Source organism: Suricata suricatta, chromosome 9 (genome assembly GCF_006229205.1).
Source record: "Suricata suricatta isolate VVHF042 chromosome 9, meerkat_22Aug2017_6uvM2_HiC, whole genome shotgun sequence".
Lineage (NCBI taxonomy): Eukaryota > Metazoa > Chordata > Mammalia > Carnivora > Herpestidae > Suricata > Suricata suricatta.
In genome coordinates, this window is record NC_043708.1 from 81,713,999 (window position 1) to 81,733,043 (window position 19,045).

Below are 19,045 nucleotides of genomic sequence, written 5' to 3' on the forward strand. Positions count from 1 at the left end.
CCGGGGCTGGAGCGGGCCCCGCGCCGAAGTGTCGGGGAGCTGCGCCTGCTCTTCGAGGCGCGCTGTGCGGCTGTCGCTGCCGCCGCCGCTGCAGGGGAGCCCCGGGCCCGCGGGGCCAAGAGGCGTGGGGGACAGGTCCCGAACGGGCTTCCACGGGCTCCCCCTGCCCCAGTGATCCCGCAGCTGACTGTGACAGCCGAGGAGCCGGACGTACCCCCGGCCAGCCCAGGGCCGCCGGAGCCGGAGGGTGGCTGGCTCCCGGCCGCCGGCTCCTCGCACCTGCAGCAGCCGCGCCGCCTCTCCACCTCGTCGCTCTCCTCCACTGGCTCCTCGTCGCTGCCCGAAGACTCGGAGGACGATCTGCTGAGCGACAGCGAAAGCCGGAGCCGCGGCAACGTGCAGCTGGAAACCAGCGAGGACGCGGGTCAGGTATGGGCCGCGGGGGCGGGGCCAGCGCAGGGCGCGGGGGCTGTGTGTGGCGGACCCAGCTCTGAGCTGGCCGAGCGCCGACTCCTGCGCTACGCTCCCTCCGCCTGGGGTCCTGCTCTGCAGGGGTACTGGGCTCTCTAGGAGGCGCCGGGCCGACCTCCCGCCTTGGCAGTTTTCACCCAGCTTCCACCTGCGGGTCGCTGCCCGGGCCCTGGGGCGTCTAAGAAGGAGACGGAGGAGGAGTCTGCGACCGTCCGCTAGCACCGGGTGGGGCGGAGGTGGAGATCGTGACTTGCTGGCTGCGAAGTGGAGCTGGAGGGATCGGAGGGGCTTGGCCTTGCCCCGCGAACTCTCGGAGAGAGAGGGGCAAAGGAGTCTCCCTCTCTCCCCACCCCCTCTCCCGCGCGGCGGCCCCACCCCCGCCGTTGCCACGGTTTCTCTCTCCTGAGTGGGAGTGGAGAGGCGCTCCAGGCTCTGCTCGGGAACCGCCACCGTCTGCTCCCGGCGCCCGCACAAGGCGTGGACGCAGAGAAGGGAGGGGCTCGGGGCTGGGGGCTCCGGCAGGGAGTGGAACGCAGCCCTCCCCAGGTTTACTGCCTCTAACTAAAGCCGGGAGAAGGTAAATTGAGGCTGAAAAACGGAATCCGCCTGCTCATCTCCGCCTCTGGTAACCTGGCTGTTCCGGTGCCAGGTTTGACCCTCGGATAGCCCGGGCCAGGGTGCAGCGAATTCATTCCCATGCCTGCCCCTTAGGGGTGTGCGGCGCCCGGGATAACCATCTTGACCCCCTCGTTTTAACGAAGGCCAAATACTTTAAATAACTATCCGCGGTCAACGCGAAGGAGTTGCTCTAGATCCACGTTATGCAAGTGTCCCTGGAGGGGAGGGTGAGGCGAAGGGCGTCCCGCAGGCTCTGGTGCCTCCGAGCCTGCCCAGAAGGGCGGTGAGTGCGGTGGACACGCACGAGGGTGGCCTGGACGCAGTGGGGAGAAAGCCGTGAGGCACGGCCTCTGCCTGCTGAACCCTGGCTTCGCGGCTTGTTCGGATTGGACGAGGCGGAGGAGACTCTGTAATTCCTTGCAAAGGATCTGTGACTCAGTTACCCGCCGAGACTTAGATTCTTCAGAAGGCAGCGTGGTTTGTAAGGCACAAGAGGAAAAAGTGTCATAGAGCAGGAACACACACGCATACACTCCACCGCACTCAGGTGTAGGGTGCAGGAAGTCCCTCTCTCCTCCACCGATGACAAGGATACCCCTGATCCGTGATCATTCCTAGTACAACCCTGGGCCATAGAAGGATGCGAGTGCCATCGAGGGATTTCCAAGGTGGTGGAATGTTGGGGCAGTGAGAGGATCCTTCTTTCCCACCTCCTCCGAAATCCAGAGCAGTAGTTCTGGGTGCACGCTCCCCGGGCCAGATCTCTGACAGAGGAGAGGCAGGTGCAGGAGAAAGGATGCCTCGAGGGCAGCCCCCTGTTTCCCCCTCCCGTCCACAGTTGGAGGGGGGCCTGGGGCCCAAGCACAGGCCACCTGGCTGGGGTCAAGACTCCGAAGACCTGCTGTAGCTATGCCCCAGGCGTCTTTGGCTGGCCTCTCCCTCCCTGAGCTTCGCCTTCTTCTTGCACAGCCAGGAGCTGGAGCAGATGGCCTCTGAGGGCCCTTCCAGCTCCAAGGCTGCGTCTCCCAGGCCTTCCCAACCCCCAGCCCGCCGGGGCCTCCCCGAAGGCAAACAGCCACCGCGGCGGCAGATAAGCCAGTAGGTGTTGACAGAGGCTGCCTGCGTCCATGTGGAAGGGCCAGGCCCGGACTTTGCCTTGCTGCCTGTCGGGGAGCGGCCAGGAGCTCCCGCCCAAGTTGCCTTTAGGGCTTCCCCGGGGGGCTTGCCCAAATTGCCTTTAGGGCTTCCCCGGTCAGGAAGCCGAGGCCATTGGCTGGCTGGCGGTGAAGGATGCACCTGGGACAGGGGTCCTGCGGCAGATCTCGGAGCTCCCAGCTTGGCAACCCCTTACACTCCGGTCTGGGTCGATAACAGAATAGCTGGAAGCAAGAGGCAGCCCTGGAAGTCTCCACCTTGCCTCTGCCTGGCACATACATCTTTGCCCAGCTCCTAGGAGCACCACATGGCCTGCCCAGAGCCTGGAGCTGGACTCCCTGCAGGGTACTAACCTGGGACCAGGCAGCCTGCCTCCCTCCTGGGGCCTTTCTTCTGGCAGAGAGAAAAGTCATGGACAGGGAAACCCAGACAGATCTGGAGAGGAATTAGGGGCCTATCTCCAAGAGCAGCCGGCATGACTGTACTCTTAGGCCTTGTATGCCTCTTAAAACCATTTTGGGGTGTTGCTGTAGCAGAAGAGAGGGTATCTGGCTCCTGTTCATTTGGTTCTCTTCTTTCAGTGCTCTAGGATGGGTAAGGAGACCTGGATGCCATCCTGTCCTGGACCCAGAACTCCCACACTTCACTTTTCACTAATTATAGAGCAGAATTTAGGTTAACAGACTTCCTTTTTAAAAAGCAAATGCCCCTGGGAGGGTGAAGTGGTGGGTCACTTATACCTTAGTGCAAATCATCTTATAAATTTAAACTAATCGCTCTCATCACTACCACCACCACCACCACCACCACCACAGGGAGTGCTGGTTTGACAGGGCATTGGGAACATGAGGAGGGGGTTAGGCTGGCAGAGTGCTTCAGCCAGAGACCGAATGGCTGGAGGTAGGGAGCCAGAGGTGGAGTCAAGAAGAATGGATATGAGTACCAAAGACTAGGGTCCATTCCAGCAGAAGATACATTGAGTATCTGATGTGCTCTAAGAAGCAGGAGTCCTCAGGGCTTCCAAATGGAGGTTGGACAAAGAGGGGTCTGAGGCTAGTGTCCAGCCAAACCCTGCCCAGAGAGAGACAGTTCCTGTCCAGCCCCAAGGGTAAAGATCAGACGGTGCCCCTGTGACTTCCTCAAAGACTCTTTCACATAGTCAGCTTTCCTAGGTTTTTTGCCCCAAGATGCCCAGGTAGGCTATGGCTGTGAGTTGGTTTCCCAGACTTCTATGGAGGGTAGGCTGGGCCCAAGGTTGGGGGTTTGGCCCTGTTTCTAGCTAGAAATAAATGAGCTTTTTGATATCCATACAATAAAAGCCTTACCTGCTCAAAAATATCTTCCCTGCTGTTGTTCATGTGCCAAAATTCCCACCCACCCACTAAAGAATGACTCTTCAGGAGCCTTTTTGGATACATGCATTTTAATCTGCATTATGTTCCCTGGAGGAGGCAGCTCCCTAAGATGGATGGTGGTGAGTTCATTGATACTTGCATAAACTCCTTCCTTGTTTGACCATATCCTTCACTGGGAGGGGAGCTGAATCCTGTCTTGCCAACCTCAGGAGCTGGCTGGGAAGGCTCAAATCAAATACCCTTGTAACCTGCATGACTGGAATCAGCCTTAGTTGCTGCTACTCTTGGCTATTACGATCGTCACAAAATTGGAGGAAAAGATGTGATGACTCCATTTTACCTTAGCTTGGAAGCAAATCAATGCTGTGTTATCACGCATCAATCAAGTGACAGTAGCACAGGACTGCAGGCACTAAATCTTCTTCCATTAGGCCCACCTCCTACCTTCCAGCCCCACTCACTGCTCCCACAAGATCCCAGAAGAAAGAATAGTACGGTTCTCCCATCTCCCATCTCACCTAACCCAGGGCTGGCTCTCTTTTCCACTGGGGTGGCTACAGAGCTAGATATACCCTCCAAGTCCATTCTGGCCCCACTGTCCCCAAGCTTCTGCCCGTAGGCCCCCAAAGCTTCCTGAAACCATATCCCTAAACCCATTTCTTTAGATGAAGACAGAGGTATCCAGCCAACAGAGAGGGGTCTACAGGCAGATCTCAGTGACAGATACCCCACCTTGTGGCTGCAGATTGCTTCATCTTATACAAAGCTTTTTCTCATGCAGGGTCCTATTTGACCCCCAAAGGGAATTGGGGTGGTAGCATGGATTTTGGGACCTGCTGGGGTATTAGATCATGGGAAGGAAGTTGGAATGGTAGAGTACTTCAGCCAGAGACCAGGAGGCTGGAGGCAGGGAGTTAAGGGATGTTAACTCCTCTGAGCGTTGATTTCCTTCTGTAAAATGGCAATAATGCTACCACCCCATGCTCTTGCTGTGCATGTGAATGATTTGGAAATCATGAGTGGGAGAAGGGGGTATAGGATGGTGCCGCTGCATACACATGGCACATACATCTTCCTGGAATTTTACTTGAGGATTTGGAGGTGGGAGAGTTTTATAATAAAACTTGGATTTATTATGCAGCAGAATGCAAACCTTGCATGTATTTAAAGAGTAAAAAAGGGAGTTTTGAAAGAGATGTCATGTTTCTAGTGGGTTGGTTCTGGCTACACCCCCAGATCCCTGGGGGTTGGACACGTGATCACACCCTAGTGTGCCATGTAGGGACTTGAGTAGGAAAGTAGGAGCAGTGCTTTCTGATGGAAGATGAGAAGCGCCTGGCAGGCAGTAGGCGGTCAGTAAATGGTGGCTCCTGTTATGGCAGCAGCTCTAGCCTCCCAGAGGAAACAGGCTTACACAGATGAAATCCTCACTTGGGTTCACTCAGCCAAAAAGTAACAGAGCCACCTGATTCCAGTCCCTTGTCATTAACCCCCATTTCCTCCCAAAGGAAAGGGGTTTCTGGTCAGCAGCCTTCCCCTGTTAGGCCAAGTTCTCCCTCTCCCTCTTGGAACTCCTTCTGATCAGGGAGGCTGGATTTCTGTGTCCCAGCCCTGTAATTCCTGCCATACATATGTAACTCCTCTGAGGCAAGCTTTCCTGGGAGGACACATCAAACACACATTTTGGATGAGCAAACTCGGGTACTTTAGAGGATGGACACAGGGCATTTGGGGTAGGAAAAGGAAAGGATCAGAGTATGAGATGCTCTCCAAATTGTGTAGAGGCTAGAAGCAATGATCATGAGGCAAGAAGTACACCAAAATCTACATTTCCTTCCCAGTTTCATCTAAGATGACAGGCTCTCAGCTCTGGCTCCCATTTTCAAGGGTCAGGTTTCTGGGTCTAGATCAAGACCAAGGATGCCCTGAGCCTTGCCAACTGGTGAAGAGTGATAAGGCATCCAGGAATAGCAAGAAGGTCTCAGGGAGCCCCAAGCCATTATTTTCCCAGGCCCTGCCTGGCTAGCCTCTCTGCCTTGGGCCTTTGCAAAGGTTTGTTTCCATGTTTGTCTCCCTAAATGAGAGTAATGAATGGTTCAAAATGAATGAAACAAGAATCCAGATTTGTCCAGTTTCTGCTTCATGCCAAGGAAAGGGATCGGGGGAAGGGGGAGCCTGTCACACTCAAGTCTCATTTACAACTCATAACAACCCCGGAGAGTGATTATTTCCCCATTTTACAGATGTAGAAACTGACACTCAGAAGCCTGTTTCTCAGGCCCCAGAATCTCCTGAGGCAATGTTAGAAATGCAAATTTTTGGCTCCACCCAGACCTACTTAGAATTTCCCTGGGGGCAGACCTGAGCTCTGCATTTTTTAACAGGCACGACCAACAGGTAATGCTCAAGCTCAGGAATGTTCTAAATCCTAAATACAGAGCACTTTAGTAACCTGCCCACACAGCTCAGAGCAGCAGGCATGGGGTGCAAACCTGAGCCCTTTGGCACTCAATTTAAGACTCTTTTGAGCACGATGGATACAGTGGATATCTGTTCAACACCCTGTGCCCAACTCAGTGTCCTCCACATAGGCTCACGATAAACTTTCCTTGAGTGAGTGAGTGAGTGAGTGAATCAATCATGGGGCCCTAGCTACTTGCGGTGGGTTGGGGCAGGAGGAGACCCCATTCCAAAGGAGGGAGGGCGTATGCACTGCTGAGGTGCCAATGTGCACGCCTGACCGTGTTGCTTTCAGAAAAGCCACTGGCAGAAGATCCGGACCATGGTGAATCTGCCCGTCATGAGCCCTTTCAAGAGGCGGTATGCCTGGGTGCAGCTGGCTGGGCACACGGGTGAGCACAGGGCAGGCGTCGGTGGGGTGGGTGGGTGCCTGGGGTAGGCAAGGACCAGGCAGCGCTAACTGGTGCTAGTCTGCAGGGAGTTTCAAGGCGGCTGGCACCAGCGGGCTGATCCTGAAGCGCAGCTCGGAGCCGGAGCGCTACTGCCTGGCGCGGCTCATGGCGGACGCGCTGCGCGGCTGCGTGCCCGCCTTCCACGGCGTGGTGGAGCGCGATGGTGAGAGCTACTTGCAGTTGCAGGACCTGCTCGACGGCTTCGATGGGCCCTGCGTACTTGACTGCAAGATGGGCGTCAGGTACACATGCCATGCCCGGCTGGGCGCGCGCACAGGGAGGGGATGAGCGCTCTACTTGGTGCCCAGAGCCGCACTAGACTGGCCTCAGGTGTGCGCCCTCTTATGCCCCGCCGCTGCCTGCGCCTCCGCAGGACTTATCTGGAAGAAGAGCTGACTAAAGCCCGCGAGCGGCCCAAGCTGCGGAAGGACATGTACAAGAAGATGCTGGCGGTAGACCCGGAGGCGCCTACCGAGGAGGAGCACGCTCAGCGCGCCGTCACCAAGCCACGCTACATGCAGTGGCGAGAAGGCATCAGCTCCAGCACCACTCTGGGCTTCCGCATAGAAGGCATCAAGGTGGGCCAGGCCCGCTTCGCTTTGCTGAGTCCTGTCCCTCTCTCAGCCCTAGCCCCGCCGCGAGGTATCCGCCCTTTTTGTTGACCTCGACCATGAGGTACCCTCCCGTGGCCTTCCCGCCGTCCCTGCGCGCAACGTCCTGGGAGGTATCGCTGCTCTAGTCTGATCCTCTCCCCTCGAGCTGAGGAGAGACACGGGACCCTGACACTTCCTGTCCCACCTCCTTCAGAAAGCGGATGGCTCCTGCAGTACCGACTTCAAGACCACGCGAAGCCGGGAGCAGGTGATTCGAGTCTTTGAGGAATTTGTGCAAGGGGATGCGGAAGTGCTGGTGAGCGCCGGATCCTAGAACCCTGGGGTGTTGGGAAATCCTGAAAACGAGGGGTGCCCCTAGGTCATGCGGTGTAGCTCCCTCGCCTGTGACCTGCCTCCCACCCCCATCCCCCACACCATCGTAGCATTTATCCCACCTGGGGGCCTGTGTCTTCCTCACCATGATATTTACCAAGCCAAGCATGCCTCGTGGCCGCTAATATTAGCGGAGGTTAATTAGTGTTTAGTTAATTTGCCCTCCTCTCCTACTCTGCCCTCTCCAGAAAAGGTATCTGAACCGCCTGCAGCAGATCCGGGACACCCTGGAGGTCTCTGAATTCTTCAGGAGGCACGAGGTAAGAGGGGTAGGCTCCGGTGTGGGGGCTGTGGTCTGTGAGGGCTACAGCAGGATTAGGATGGGGGGCTTCTTCAGGAAAGGGCCATGGCCTGACCGTTTGGGGCTCGACAGGTGATCGGCAGTTCGCTGCTCTTCGTGCACGATCACTGCCATCGCGCCGGTGTGTGGCTCATTGACTTCGGCAAGACCACGCCCCTCCCTGACGGCCAGACCCTGGACCACCGGCGGCCCTGGGAGGAGGGCAACCGTGAGGACGGCTACTTACTGGGGCTGGACAATCTCATTAGCATCCTGGCCAGCCTGGCTGAGAGATGAGACTGGGTCCTGGTTCTGACAGATGGACCTGCGGCTGCGTCCACACCATGCATGCCAGCCAGAGACTGAAACCCTGAGGTGCAGGGAGGTTCACACGGTTCTGAAGGTCAAGTCCCAACCACTATGGGACACACTGCACGTGTTGGGGGCTGTCTGCCCTACAAGCCCCAGAGTTCCCAGAACCTTTGGCACTAATTAACCCAGGGAGAGGGGTAGGGAGGGTGGCCGGGACAATGGGCTTTTTCCTCAGCCTAGCTCTTTTGAGGCGGCTGTATATCTCTCTAGAGAGGCCAGATAATGAATTTTATTTCACAGGCACTAGATCTATTGGTCTAACCTCCCACACTACAATGGACAGCCTTTGCCAATAAAACTCAAAGACACCAGCTTTGGTGACTCAGACCTCATCCCCTCCCTCCTCTGATCGCTTTCTCACTTCCCTAGCGTCCTTCATGTCCAGCCAGATCACTGGAGAGTAGAAGAAGAGCTCTTTATTAGAGACGTCTGTAGGGTTGAGGGCTGCCCAGATTAAAGACACTCATGGAGGGGGGAAAGGGTAATCCAGAGAAGGCTTCCTGAGGGAGGCAATTTCAACCTCTGGTCCCAAAGATCAAAGGCTGGGAGTGTCCAAGCTCTTCTCCAAGAAGCCTGGGCTGGTTTCCAGGATGGGGTGTCCACTGGTGCCTGGCCAGCTCTGAGACAGGCCTAGACACGCAGTACAGACTGCAAGAGACAGAGGCTACTGGAATAACAAGCTACCTAGAAGCCCAAGGAAAGCGCAGGGAGGAATCATTGCTATCATCAATGCCTGAGTCCTTGGGGCCCAAGAGCCAAAGGGGGTATTCCAAAGGTTCTGAGGTTGGAGGTCCCTAGAACTAGAAAGTAGCCAGGGGCCAAGGAGGCTCCCTTCCCAGCTCTTTAAGCTCTCCAGACTCAGTTCCTGGGCTTGTGGGGATCTCAGGCTCTCCAAAGACCTGCTCCCCAGCCCAGAAGCCTTTTCCTTCTCCAGAGTGGGCCATGGCTCCATTGGCAGGAATAAATTCACATCAGGGTCCTGTAATGGAAGGGCAGGGGAGCAGCATTGTTTTATGACTTCCCTCCGGACACTCAAGATCGAGATGGTCAAGGCAGGTGAGGGGACACACCTGAATGCAGTACTGAAAATGCTCCAAGATGCTGGCACAATGGGGGCAGAGTTCAGGCTGGTGCTGCCAACACTGGGTCATGACACAGTATCTGCAGAAAGGCAGCATTTTGTCCCCACCCATGGCTGTGAAGGACTTCCATCCCTGGACAACACTCCATACTCACACAGGCCCTGGACAGTTCCAGCGAGGGCCCATCAGTCCCCATCCAATGACGAAGTACAGCTTGTCCTGGTTGGTGCACCCAGGGTTGGGCATGTAGCCAAATGAGAAGACTTCCCAGAGCAGGACCCCAAAAGACCTACATCATGAGTGGGGGAAACTCAATGACACCCATCAGGCAGAGCCTCCCCTTTCCTTCACATGAGGTGGCCCAAGGCCAGGGAATGGGGCAGGCATACTATCACCAGGAGTCTGTCTTGGATGTGCAGATCACTTCAGGAAGGCCTCTGCAGGCATCCACTTGACAGGCAGCAGAACCCGGCCCTCCTTGTAATAACTGGCCTTACAGAAGGAAGGAGGGGAGTGATAAGCAGCTCAAATGTGATGCTGGTACATCCCTTGGAGAAGCAGCCTTACCCACGTCCCCAGACACCATATCTGCAGATATCTCTCGCCATCCTGAAGTCCCCAGTATTGACTACTGACTGGGCTGAGCACAGTGCAGCTCAGCAGGCAGTCCTGGCAGAGATGTCCCTGCAGGGAAAAAAAGAAAAAACCCACTGCCAGAACTCAGAAGCTCTGACCCTGAACTATTTCTGTAAAAATTATGTGGAAAAGCTACTCCTTGGAGATTAGAGATTAGGCTGCTCCCCCACTGGCTCTGAGCCAGGATCACTTCCAACCTGTGGATGAAGTGATTTTCTTTCAGGTAGTAGCAGCCCTGGGCTATGTCCTGAGGCAGCTGGAGCAGGTCCCGCATGGCCAGAGGTGATGGCTGGCCCTGGGTAGGGCAGAGGGTGCGTTAGTCCATGCTTCTTTTGGGACACATGGATGGGGTCTTTAGATGGGCCAGGAAAGCTGAGAGAAGGGTCTTACCAAGTGTGGCCAGTTGTTCCTCAGGAAACTGTTCATGTCCCCTTCCAGATCTCAACTCCAGCAGAATTAGGCTAAGGGCAGTCTGGAAGCTGAGCTCCACACAGCGTACAATGATGATGGCTAAACTTGCTGTGTGGCAGGTGCCCGACCCCAGTCACTGGCAGGGAAGGAAACCAGGCGCGAGGCTCTACAAAAGTGGACAGAGGCTTTGTATTCCCTACAACTGCTAGCTCTCGGTGCTAGGGCAAAGAGAAGCTGTCCCAGCAGGCAGTTCTGTGCCCACCTTTCACCCCTGCTCCTGGGTGCATATGCACTTGATTTTGAGGGCCTCCATGTGGAAATCCAGCTCATTCTGACAAGAGCAGAGTTTTAACAGGGTGTGGGGAGGAAAAGGGCTCCTGAGATCCCCCAGACATTTCAGCAGCGTAGGCTGACGCTAGCTCTAGCAGCTGTTCCTCTTCCTGCTCTCCTACCCCCAGCCAGAAGTTCCACCCCTCTCACCTTGATAGCCATCTGCAGGGGGTTGGGGTCTCCAGGAAGGCCAATTACCAGTCCCTCATAGACTTCTTCAAAGGCACCATGGCCCAGGGGCTCTGCAGGAAGACAGGTTGGAAGGGAGTAGGTGGCTGGGCCTGGGGAAGGGTCCTAGAGGGTCTAGTGCCTCCTTTATCTTCCTTGCCACCACGATACAACGAGGTGGGCCTTTCTGAGGACCCTGGGATTTTTCTGCATCATGATATCTCCCCAAGTACCAGCCATGCAGAGGCAATGCTGACTGGCACAGAGCTAGGGCAGAAGAGAGACCAGGTATGGGCTCAGGGTGGGGGGGTGGGAGTCTGTGATGAGGTTTTCCTTATGTCCTTGCAGACACCCTGGGTATAGGCAACTCTTGCTTCAAAAAAAATCATAGGGTCCCTACCATCCCAGGATTGGGGATGACAACTGATCTAGATAAGTTATTGTGCCTTTTGGAACTTCTCTGGCCTCTGTCTCTTCTTTGGGGCCAGATTCTCTCTGGGAACCGAAATTTACCACAGCAGGGAACAGGATGGAGAAAGGAGGGTGTCAGAGTGCATAGATTCTCAGAAGGAGGGGTAGAACTCACCTGAACAGAGTAATGTTGGCTAGGGAAACCTCTATAAGCCCTGGGGGCCAGAGGCCAGGGCGGGGCCGAGCCAACCCCCACCTGGCAGTAGTAGGGGTTGAAGGCCGTCCTGATGGTGGAGGTTCGAAGCTTGCTCAGCTTGAGCTTAGGGCCTTGTAGCCTCGTCCACCACAGGCCCTGCCACTTCTTATGGTTCACTGAGGAAGACAGCAAATTCTCTGCCTGCCTATCCAGCCACCCTGCTTTGCTACGCCTCCACCCAGGACATCTCTCCAGATGCCATTGAGGCAAATGTTTTCCCTGGGCCTCCACAGCTACTTCTACTCTTAGAACCCTAGAGGAGTTCACCATTGATCTGCTGGAAACAGGGGTTTTTGTTGTTTTGTTTTGAGAGAGAGTGTGTGCACATGAGTGCTAGGGAGGGCAGAAAGGGGGCACAGAGGATCTGAAGTGCGATTCCAGGCTGACAGCACAGAGCCCGATGAAGGGCTTGAACTCGCAAACAGTAAGATCATGACCTAAGCCAAAGTTGGACACTTAACCGACTGAGCCACCCAGGTGCCTCAGAAGCAGGGGTCTTGAAATCAGCCTCATCTGTCTTGGGGAGCCCACACAGCTCAGTGAAGAGGTGGGCAGCCTTGAAATAGCCATAGCTGCTGCATCCGAACCCCATGCACCATAAAGAGGCTCAGTGCAGAGGTCACAACCACAGCCACCAACAGAACCAGAGGGCTTGGTGGGGTGGGCAGGCCTAGGGAGAAAGAGAGATGCCTCCAGTGGGAAGCTCTTCTCTATCCCCCTACCCAAATTTTACCCAGGCCTCAAGACTCAGCTGAACTGTTAACTTCTCCATGATGCTTTCCCCATTTATCCTAGACAAAAGCAACCTTTCTTCCTGAAAACTCCTAAAGTGTTTTTAACCTCTCATGGCAATTGTCACTTTAATAGAGATCTAGATATATAGTTAGATAAATAGAAAAGTACTATTTGAGTAGTTAGATATCACCCCACCCATACTAGACCACTAGACTACATGCTCCTTGAAGACAGAGCATGTATTGATGCATATCCAGCCTCCTGCCCAGCACCTAAAATGGTGCCTCAAACACACCAGTCATCTTTCCCAGCAGCCTACTGCTCCTCCCAGCCCGTGGCCCCAGGAGTCCAGACTTTGGACAAAGGCAGGACTTACCCAGGCATATAATGTTATCTGCAGCTAGCTCCATGCCCTCTGGGCACATGCATTTGGCTAACCAGAGCTCTGGCAATGGCAATGACTGCAGTTAAGGAGCAGTGGGATCTCTACCTCTCCAAGGCTCTCTAGGACTATGAGTAAAAGAACTGATATCGTAGGGTGAAGATGGGGGACAGACATACTTTTTCCAGCTCTGTGGTTAAAGCTAGCCCTGGACTTTGAACAATGAGCAGTATGAGGCATTGAAGGGGTATGGGAAGGTCTTGGAGGACTCTGGCAAGCCAGTATGCTCCCTCTTCTGGGATCCTGAAGCTTGGAGTATTGAACTTAAGAATTCATAGTAGGAGGGGTGCCTGGATGGCTCAGGTCATGATTGAGCCTCAAATCTGGCTCTGTGCTGATGATAGGAGGCTGCTTGGGATCCTCTCTGTCTCTACTCCTCCCCTGCTCATACTTCAAAATAAATAAATAAACATTAAAAAAAGAGAATTTATAGTAGGAGAATTTGACAAGAAGGCTAGACCCCGCTGAAAGCTGGAGGTTGGGGGTAGGGCCAATACCTGCCAGAGGCAGCAGTAGGGTTCACTGCTGGGGTATATGAAGGATACCCCACTTTCTCTGTCAACCCAGAGGATATCAGTCTCCAGTCCTGGAAATGAAAGTGGTAGAGGGTTTGGCCACAAAATGGGGGAGGTGGGGAGGAAGGGGCATACAGATGGAGGCCGGCTTGCCAGCAGAGGGGAAGCTGTTGTTTCCCAGTGCAAATCCTCGTTGGCCCTCTCTACACTGGCATTACCATACAGGTGCTGCCAGCTCAGAAGTGGGAGCAGGGAGCCTGGGAGTGGGATGGGAGTAATCAGCTGGAACCTGAAGGCCTGGCTCACGGACAGCCTGAGCTGGGACAACCTCCTGGTCTGCCTGAATCCCTCTGATTTCATGTCCTCAGATATAAAATGGAAGAGGCTCAAACCACATGTTCCATTTTTGAGATAATGGAGATGTGTATAAAGTACTCAGGAACAGTATGACTCAGACAGACCCAAAGGCTCTCTTTACACCAGTGACTTCCAAACTGGGGTGTATTAAAATCACCCAGAAGATGGATTAAAACACAGATGGCTAGGAGTCTCCCTTAAGAGTATCTGATTCAGTAGGTTGGAGAGGGGCTAAGAATTCGCATTTGTAACTTCCTAGGTGGTGCTAATGCTGCTAAGTTCAGGAACCACACTTTGAGAACTGCTGATTTAAATTATCCCTGCCTTTTTGCTCAGCGTGCTAACTCCGCCAGCTCTAAACTCTGGGGGCTGACTGTAGGACTAGGAGACCTGTTGTGATGAAAAAAAGTCCTGGATTTAAATGAAAATCTAAGGAGTCCGGTCTACTGGTACGATTTGCAACTTAATTGATCTCTCTTTTCTAAGTGCTTTTACCTCGTCTGGGCCGGGGCAGGGTGGGGCTCAAGCCCTTTCCCACCGGTTTTCAGAGGGCTTAATCTAAGGTTCTCACTTTACTTGACCCTGGGAGCCGCTGCCCTCCTCAAGCACCTGACTGGGTAGCCGCAGCCGCCTTCACCCGCAGTACGGCCCCGCCGCCGCCCCCGGAAGCCTCCGGCTGCGGCCCAGCCAAGCGTAGCCCAGGCCTCTGCGCAGCCCTGGCCGCCCCCCACCTCCTCCCGCAGTGGGCGGCCGGCCTGCGGAGAGGTGGGGGCCGGCCCGCAACGTCCAGCCGCCCCCTCCACCTGCGGGGTGACAGCAGGATGGCTGGCGGAGACGGTAGGGAGCACGCCCGCCTCTCCCCACGGCCCCGCGCCCTCCCTTGCGGTTCCGCCTCTCCCGCTGCTTCCAGCACCACCGAGCGGTTCTCCAGTTTCTCGCGGGCGGCCCGAAGCCCGCCTCTGTCCCGGCACCTCAGGTAGGCCCGCCCACCGCCTCCGGCCGCCACCAGCACTGGCTCCAGCTCTCCGACGTCCAGTTATGGGGCCTGCGGCGCGTTGAGGGGCGCGCCCTCCAGCCGTCGAGGGAGTACCCGGGCACCAGGCACCTGAGTAAGGGAACGGGCTGCCGGCCGGGGACTGGGGATCCAAAGGCGCGTGTGTGCGCGCGTCCGCGGGAAGAGATTTGGGACCCCAACGCGGAGCGCTGAGCGCGAGAGCTGACCGCGCCGAGGCACACACGTACCCAAAAGATGTAGGTGGTGCTCCCGCCGCCTCCCGCCCAGCGCAGGAACCCCGGGACCCCTTCGGCCCTCTCTAGCCCCTACGGTCGCCGCGTGCTCCTCAGCGGCCCGAGACTCTCCGAGGCAGTCGCGCTGGCTCTGCCGGCTCCCATGGGGGCATCGGGCGCCGGCTTCAGCGGGACCCCGATGCTCCTTTCGCGGTGCCGCTGTCTCAGCACCGAGGAGTGTCCCGTTCCTCCGCCCGGCCCTAGCCCTGCGGAGTTTGAGTTGCCCGTCCCCATGTGCTTACTCCGGGACAGGCATCCTCTCCGCGCTGCCCAACTATGATGCAACGCGGCTCCCCGCGACCGAGGGAGAAGAGGGCAGAGACGAAGACGCCGGGCGCCCGCCACAGGTGGTTCTTGGCGCCGGTTCTTGGCGCCTTGATCCTCCGAGGCTCCGTAAACTGAGATCCTGCGGAGAGCTGGCGCTCAGTCCCCAGCCCTACACCTTCGGTCGTTGGGTTACCAGCCTGGGGCAGAGGTTGGAGACAGAAGTGGCTCCAGAATGTCTTATCTCAGGGACTTAGGCCATAGTCGATTTTGAAGTGTTGGGGAGACTAGGTGTACACACCAGAAAATTAGATTTTACACTTATTTTAGCAGGCATAATGGAGATGAGGGGGAGGCTCAAGCCACCCGTTGGCGCCGCCGGTGGTTAGGGGCTGTTGGTTTGGTGGCAACAGGCTCCTAGGTACTGGCTAACTCTGTGGCAACTATTGCCCCCCTTCCCTGGTTCTGCTGGAAGAAGGGGCAAAGTCTCCTGGGAGCACATGGTTGTAGAATACCCTAAGACAACGTGGTGTGCATGAGGCCTTTGGTTCCTTGACTTTAGAACCTCAGACTCGCTGGTCACCACCCACCCCTCCCTGCTCTGCACTAACAGGTACCCGTTGGTGCCCTTGCCCGCCACAACTGCATGTCTTTCAGAGTCTCCCTGACCCCCACTGTCGCCACCAGGCTGCTGCCTATGTACCATTTGTTGCACTGTGTTTGTGTGGGTCCTCCATGCCGCTGTCCCGCAGGGGGAGAACAACCAAGGCGTTTCTGTGCCTGGGAGCACTGAAGGAGGAAAAGGTGATATAAGAGCCTGCCCTAGACTGCTAAAGTGAGCAGAAAAGGGAGGAAGGAGCTTGGAGCTTACTTGGGGAGAATTAGGGGAGAAGCTGGCTCCACATCACTAGGTGGGGTGCTGATGTTCGAGTCTTGGGGGCTTGGAGCTGGTAGCGGCAGGGGCAAGGATGGCAGAAAAGGTGCCTGAGATCGTGAGCTGGAGCAGAGACTGGCTCTTGAAAGGTGACAGCAAGATAGTGGGGTTGGGAGAGGGGCAGGATGTTAAATGGGGGACAGGAGATATAGATAAATGCCAACACTTGCCTCTTGGAGCCAGGCTCCTAACCCCACCCAGCGAGGGCACAGCAGCATCTGGAAGCAGGCCCCCACCAACGGCAGTTACTGAAGCCCCATGGGGTGCCCACTGATACCTCTGCAAGTTTCTCCCCTGGGGAGTCCTTGTGAATGACCTGGGGGCCACACAGAGATGGGTCCTGCAGGCCTCCCACCCTTTCCTGGACCTAGCTAGGTAGTCTCACCTCCAGGTGGTGCCTGTCCCTCCTTCCCAAGCTGAGCGATGGGGAACCTCGGATTGAGAAATGCACCATGCTTCTGGGCACTTTCCTTGAAGCGCTGGAAGTGCTGGCCCTGAGGGTTCCAGGCCTCCGGAGGAGCTTCAGTACCTGACTGCCTCCACCGCTGTTTCCAAGCCTAGGAAGATGCCTCTAGGCCACTGGTTCCTTGACAGACAGAAGGCACTTAGCTGTGGCTCCATTCCATAGCAGCAGCCAGCTCAAGCAGCTCATGGCTTGTTCAGCCTACTGAACTGAGGGTTGTAGGCTCAGACCTTGCCACTTTGCTGGACTCCCCCTTATAGGAGTGTCCAGTGACTTGCTAGACACTGGTGGTCCTAAAGCCTGCCTGGGCATTCCCACCTCAGACCCCAGGATGCCAAAGGAGGGAAGGGTGGGGCATGTGGGCACGGAGGTCCCTACACTTCCAGGAAGAGGCTTGAGAGCACCCATCCAAGGGCTCTGTCTTAGCTCTGCATCTCAATCCATTGGGTTGGCTGCTGGCTGACTCAGAGAATGAGGTGAGTGTAAGGTAGGGGAGAAAGTGCCCTGGACCCTTTTGAGGCTGGAGCCTGAAAAAAATGGCAAGCCACACCCTAGATACCTTGCCCAAGCTTCTAGGTCTAACTCACATCAGGAGCAATGGAGTGACTGCTTCATTGGTGGTGGTGGTGGTGGTGGTGGTGGTGGTGTGTGTGTGTGTGTGTGTGTGTATAACAACACACAGGAAAAGCTCTTTAAACTGCCCCAAGTAAGGCATCATTACTTGTCATTGCTTGTGTCGTTTCAGTGCCTTTGTGACTGAAAGGCTGAACCTCCAGATAACCTCAGATACATGGGCCTTTGGGTTCACCTCACACAATTGATTGCTTGTGTTAACTCTGTACAATTTCTTACTGTGATGGGGTGAAAGCCTGAGTTCTGACGTCAAAGATCTAAGTGCTGGTACTAGCATTTCTAGTCAGTGGGTGATGCTGCTCAGGTCACTCTTCTGAGACGGTTTCCCCACCTCCTATAAAATCATATGAAGGGGGATTGCTCTGTAAACCACAAGGGACCCTATAACTGTGAAGGTTACTTAGCCTTCAGCTGGTTTTGTGTCTTTATTCTTTTTCCAAAATACTGATTTTTAAAAAAGTTTTATTTATTTTTGAGAGAGAACGAGCAGGGGAGGGACAGAGAGAGAATCCCAAGCAGGCTCTGCACTGTCAGCACAGAGCCTGATGTGAAGCTCGAACTCATGAACCATGGGATCATGACCTGAGCTGAAATCAAGAGCCCAAAGTTTAACTGACTGAGCTGCCCAAGTGCTCCCCAAAATACTAATTTTAAAGGCGGAGGCCTGTGTTTAATATAAATCACTGGGGAAAAAAAGAAGTGATAGTAGTTAGCTACTTGGTTAAGTCTCTGAGTATATAGTACTAGATAAAAACACTACAGTGATTCTGTAAACACTCTAGTACCCAAACCCTGTTTAAAACTCTGTTGGTATCCCACTGAGAGGTCACAGAATTTCCTTGTTAAGGTTCCAGTAAGCCAGTCTTCTCAAAGTGTGTTTGGGCTCAGACAGCTGCATCAGCACTACCTGCGAACTTGCTGGAGATGCAAATTCTTGGGTTTCATCCTAGATCTACAGAATCAGAAACACTGGTGTACGGCCAGCCATTGTTTTAACACACCTGGAGACACAGTTTGGGAACTATTGCTCTTGCAGATGCAGTAGTTCTTCTTAATAAACCTGCTGTAGAACTCTGTGTTCATCAGCTCCATTTATGGGAAATGGGTTCTCTCTGCCGACTGACAGGGCACACTGCACTCACTCTGATGACCTGTAAACACACTTATAGGTAATTCCCCACAGAAAATGACACTGTAAGAAAGCTTAAGTGTTAGAATTTAGACAAAAGAACCTAAAAACTCTACCAAAAAAGATGAAACAATGAATTAGTTCATGGTTTGATCCACTCCTTCCTAGCCCTTACCTACCACCACTAAAGTCCACAATGGAAGAGGTGTGTGACAGTGCTAATAGACTGAATATTTGTGACCTTTCATCCCTGCCTCATTCGTAGGTTGAACCTTAATCCCCGGTGTGAGGGTATTTGGTGGCAAGGCCTCTGGAAAGTGAGTAGGTCATGATCCATAGTAAAAGGCCATTTCCCTTTTACTATGTGAAGGCTGTCTACGAACCAAGAAGTGGGTTCTCACTAGAGACCAACTGTGCCAACTCACTGATCAACTTCCCAACACCAAGAACAGAAATGAATTTGTTGTGTATAAGCCACTCAGTCTATGGTATGATTACAGTAGCCCAAAAAGAGTAAAAGTCAGCTAGTGCACAGTCTGATTTCGGGTTTCTTCATATCTCAAATAGCAGTTAACAGACCATAAGGAGACAAGATGCCGACCTCATTAAGGATACTTACACTCCAAGTGGACTGCTGAGAGTCCTTCCAAAAGTACCCTTTCCCAAGAACATTACTCTGGCGTGCCTCTACTGAAGAACTGGGACCTACATTTTTGTTGTCCCAGATGTAGACTCCGGTTTTCACCTCTCCTGTCTGTTACAGGAGTCCAGCTTCTTCCCTGGGATAGCCCATCCCTCCATATCAATCCTAAACTAGCATGTCTGAAATCAGTCTAAATCAGA

General features: G+C 54.7%; 2 protein-coding genes across 2 annotated transcripts; one reads left to right on the forward strand and one right to left on the reverse strand.

Moving 5' to 3' along the window:
- Nucleotides 1-3: 3 nt before the first annotated feature.
- ITPKA (inositol-trisphosphate 3-kinase A) lies at nucleotides 4-8,481 on the forward strand (the record flags this gene model as incomplete). The annotated part of the gene is made up of 7 exons (XM_029952232.1): nucleotides 4-429; nucleotides 6,355-6,451; nucleotides 6,537-6,753; nucleotides 6,885-7,089; nucleotides 7,319-7,420; nucleotides 7,686-7,757; nucleotides 7,871-8,481. Coding segments are annotated over 7 exons (1,323 nt in total), but the record flags the coding sequence as incomplete, so codon positions are not given.
- A 62-nt stretch (nucleotides 8,482-8,543) lies between these two features.
- On the reverse strand, nucleotides 8,544-10,408 carry LTK (leukocyte receptor tyrosine kinase; the record flags this gene model as incomplete). Its single annotated transcript, XM_029952233.1, is given in 8 exon segments — nucleotides 8,544-9,128; nucleotides 9,220-9,310; nucleotides 9,386-9,520; nucleotides 9,627-9,654; nucleotides 9,657-9,723; nucleotides 9,799-9,915; nucleotides 10,065-10,162; nucleotides 10,258-10,408. Coding segments are annotated over 8 exon segments (1,002 nt in total), but the record flags the coding sequence as incomplete, so codon positions are not given.
- Between the last annotated feature and the right edge of the window lie 8,637 nt (nucleotides 10,409-19,045).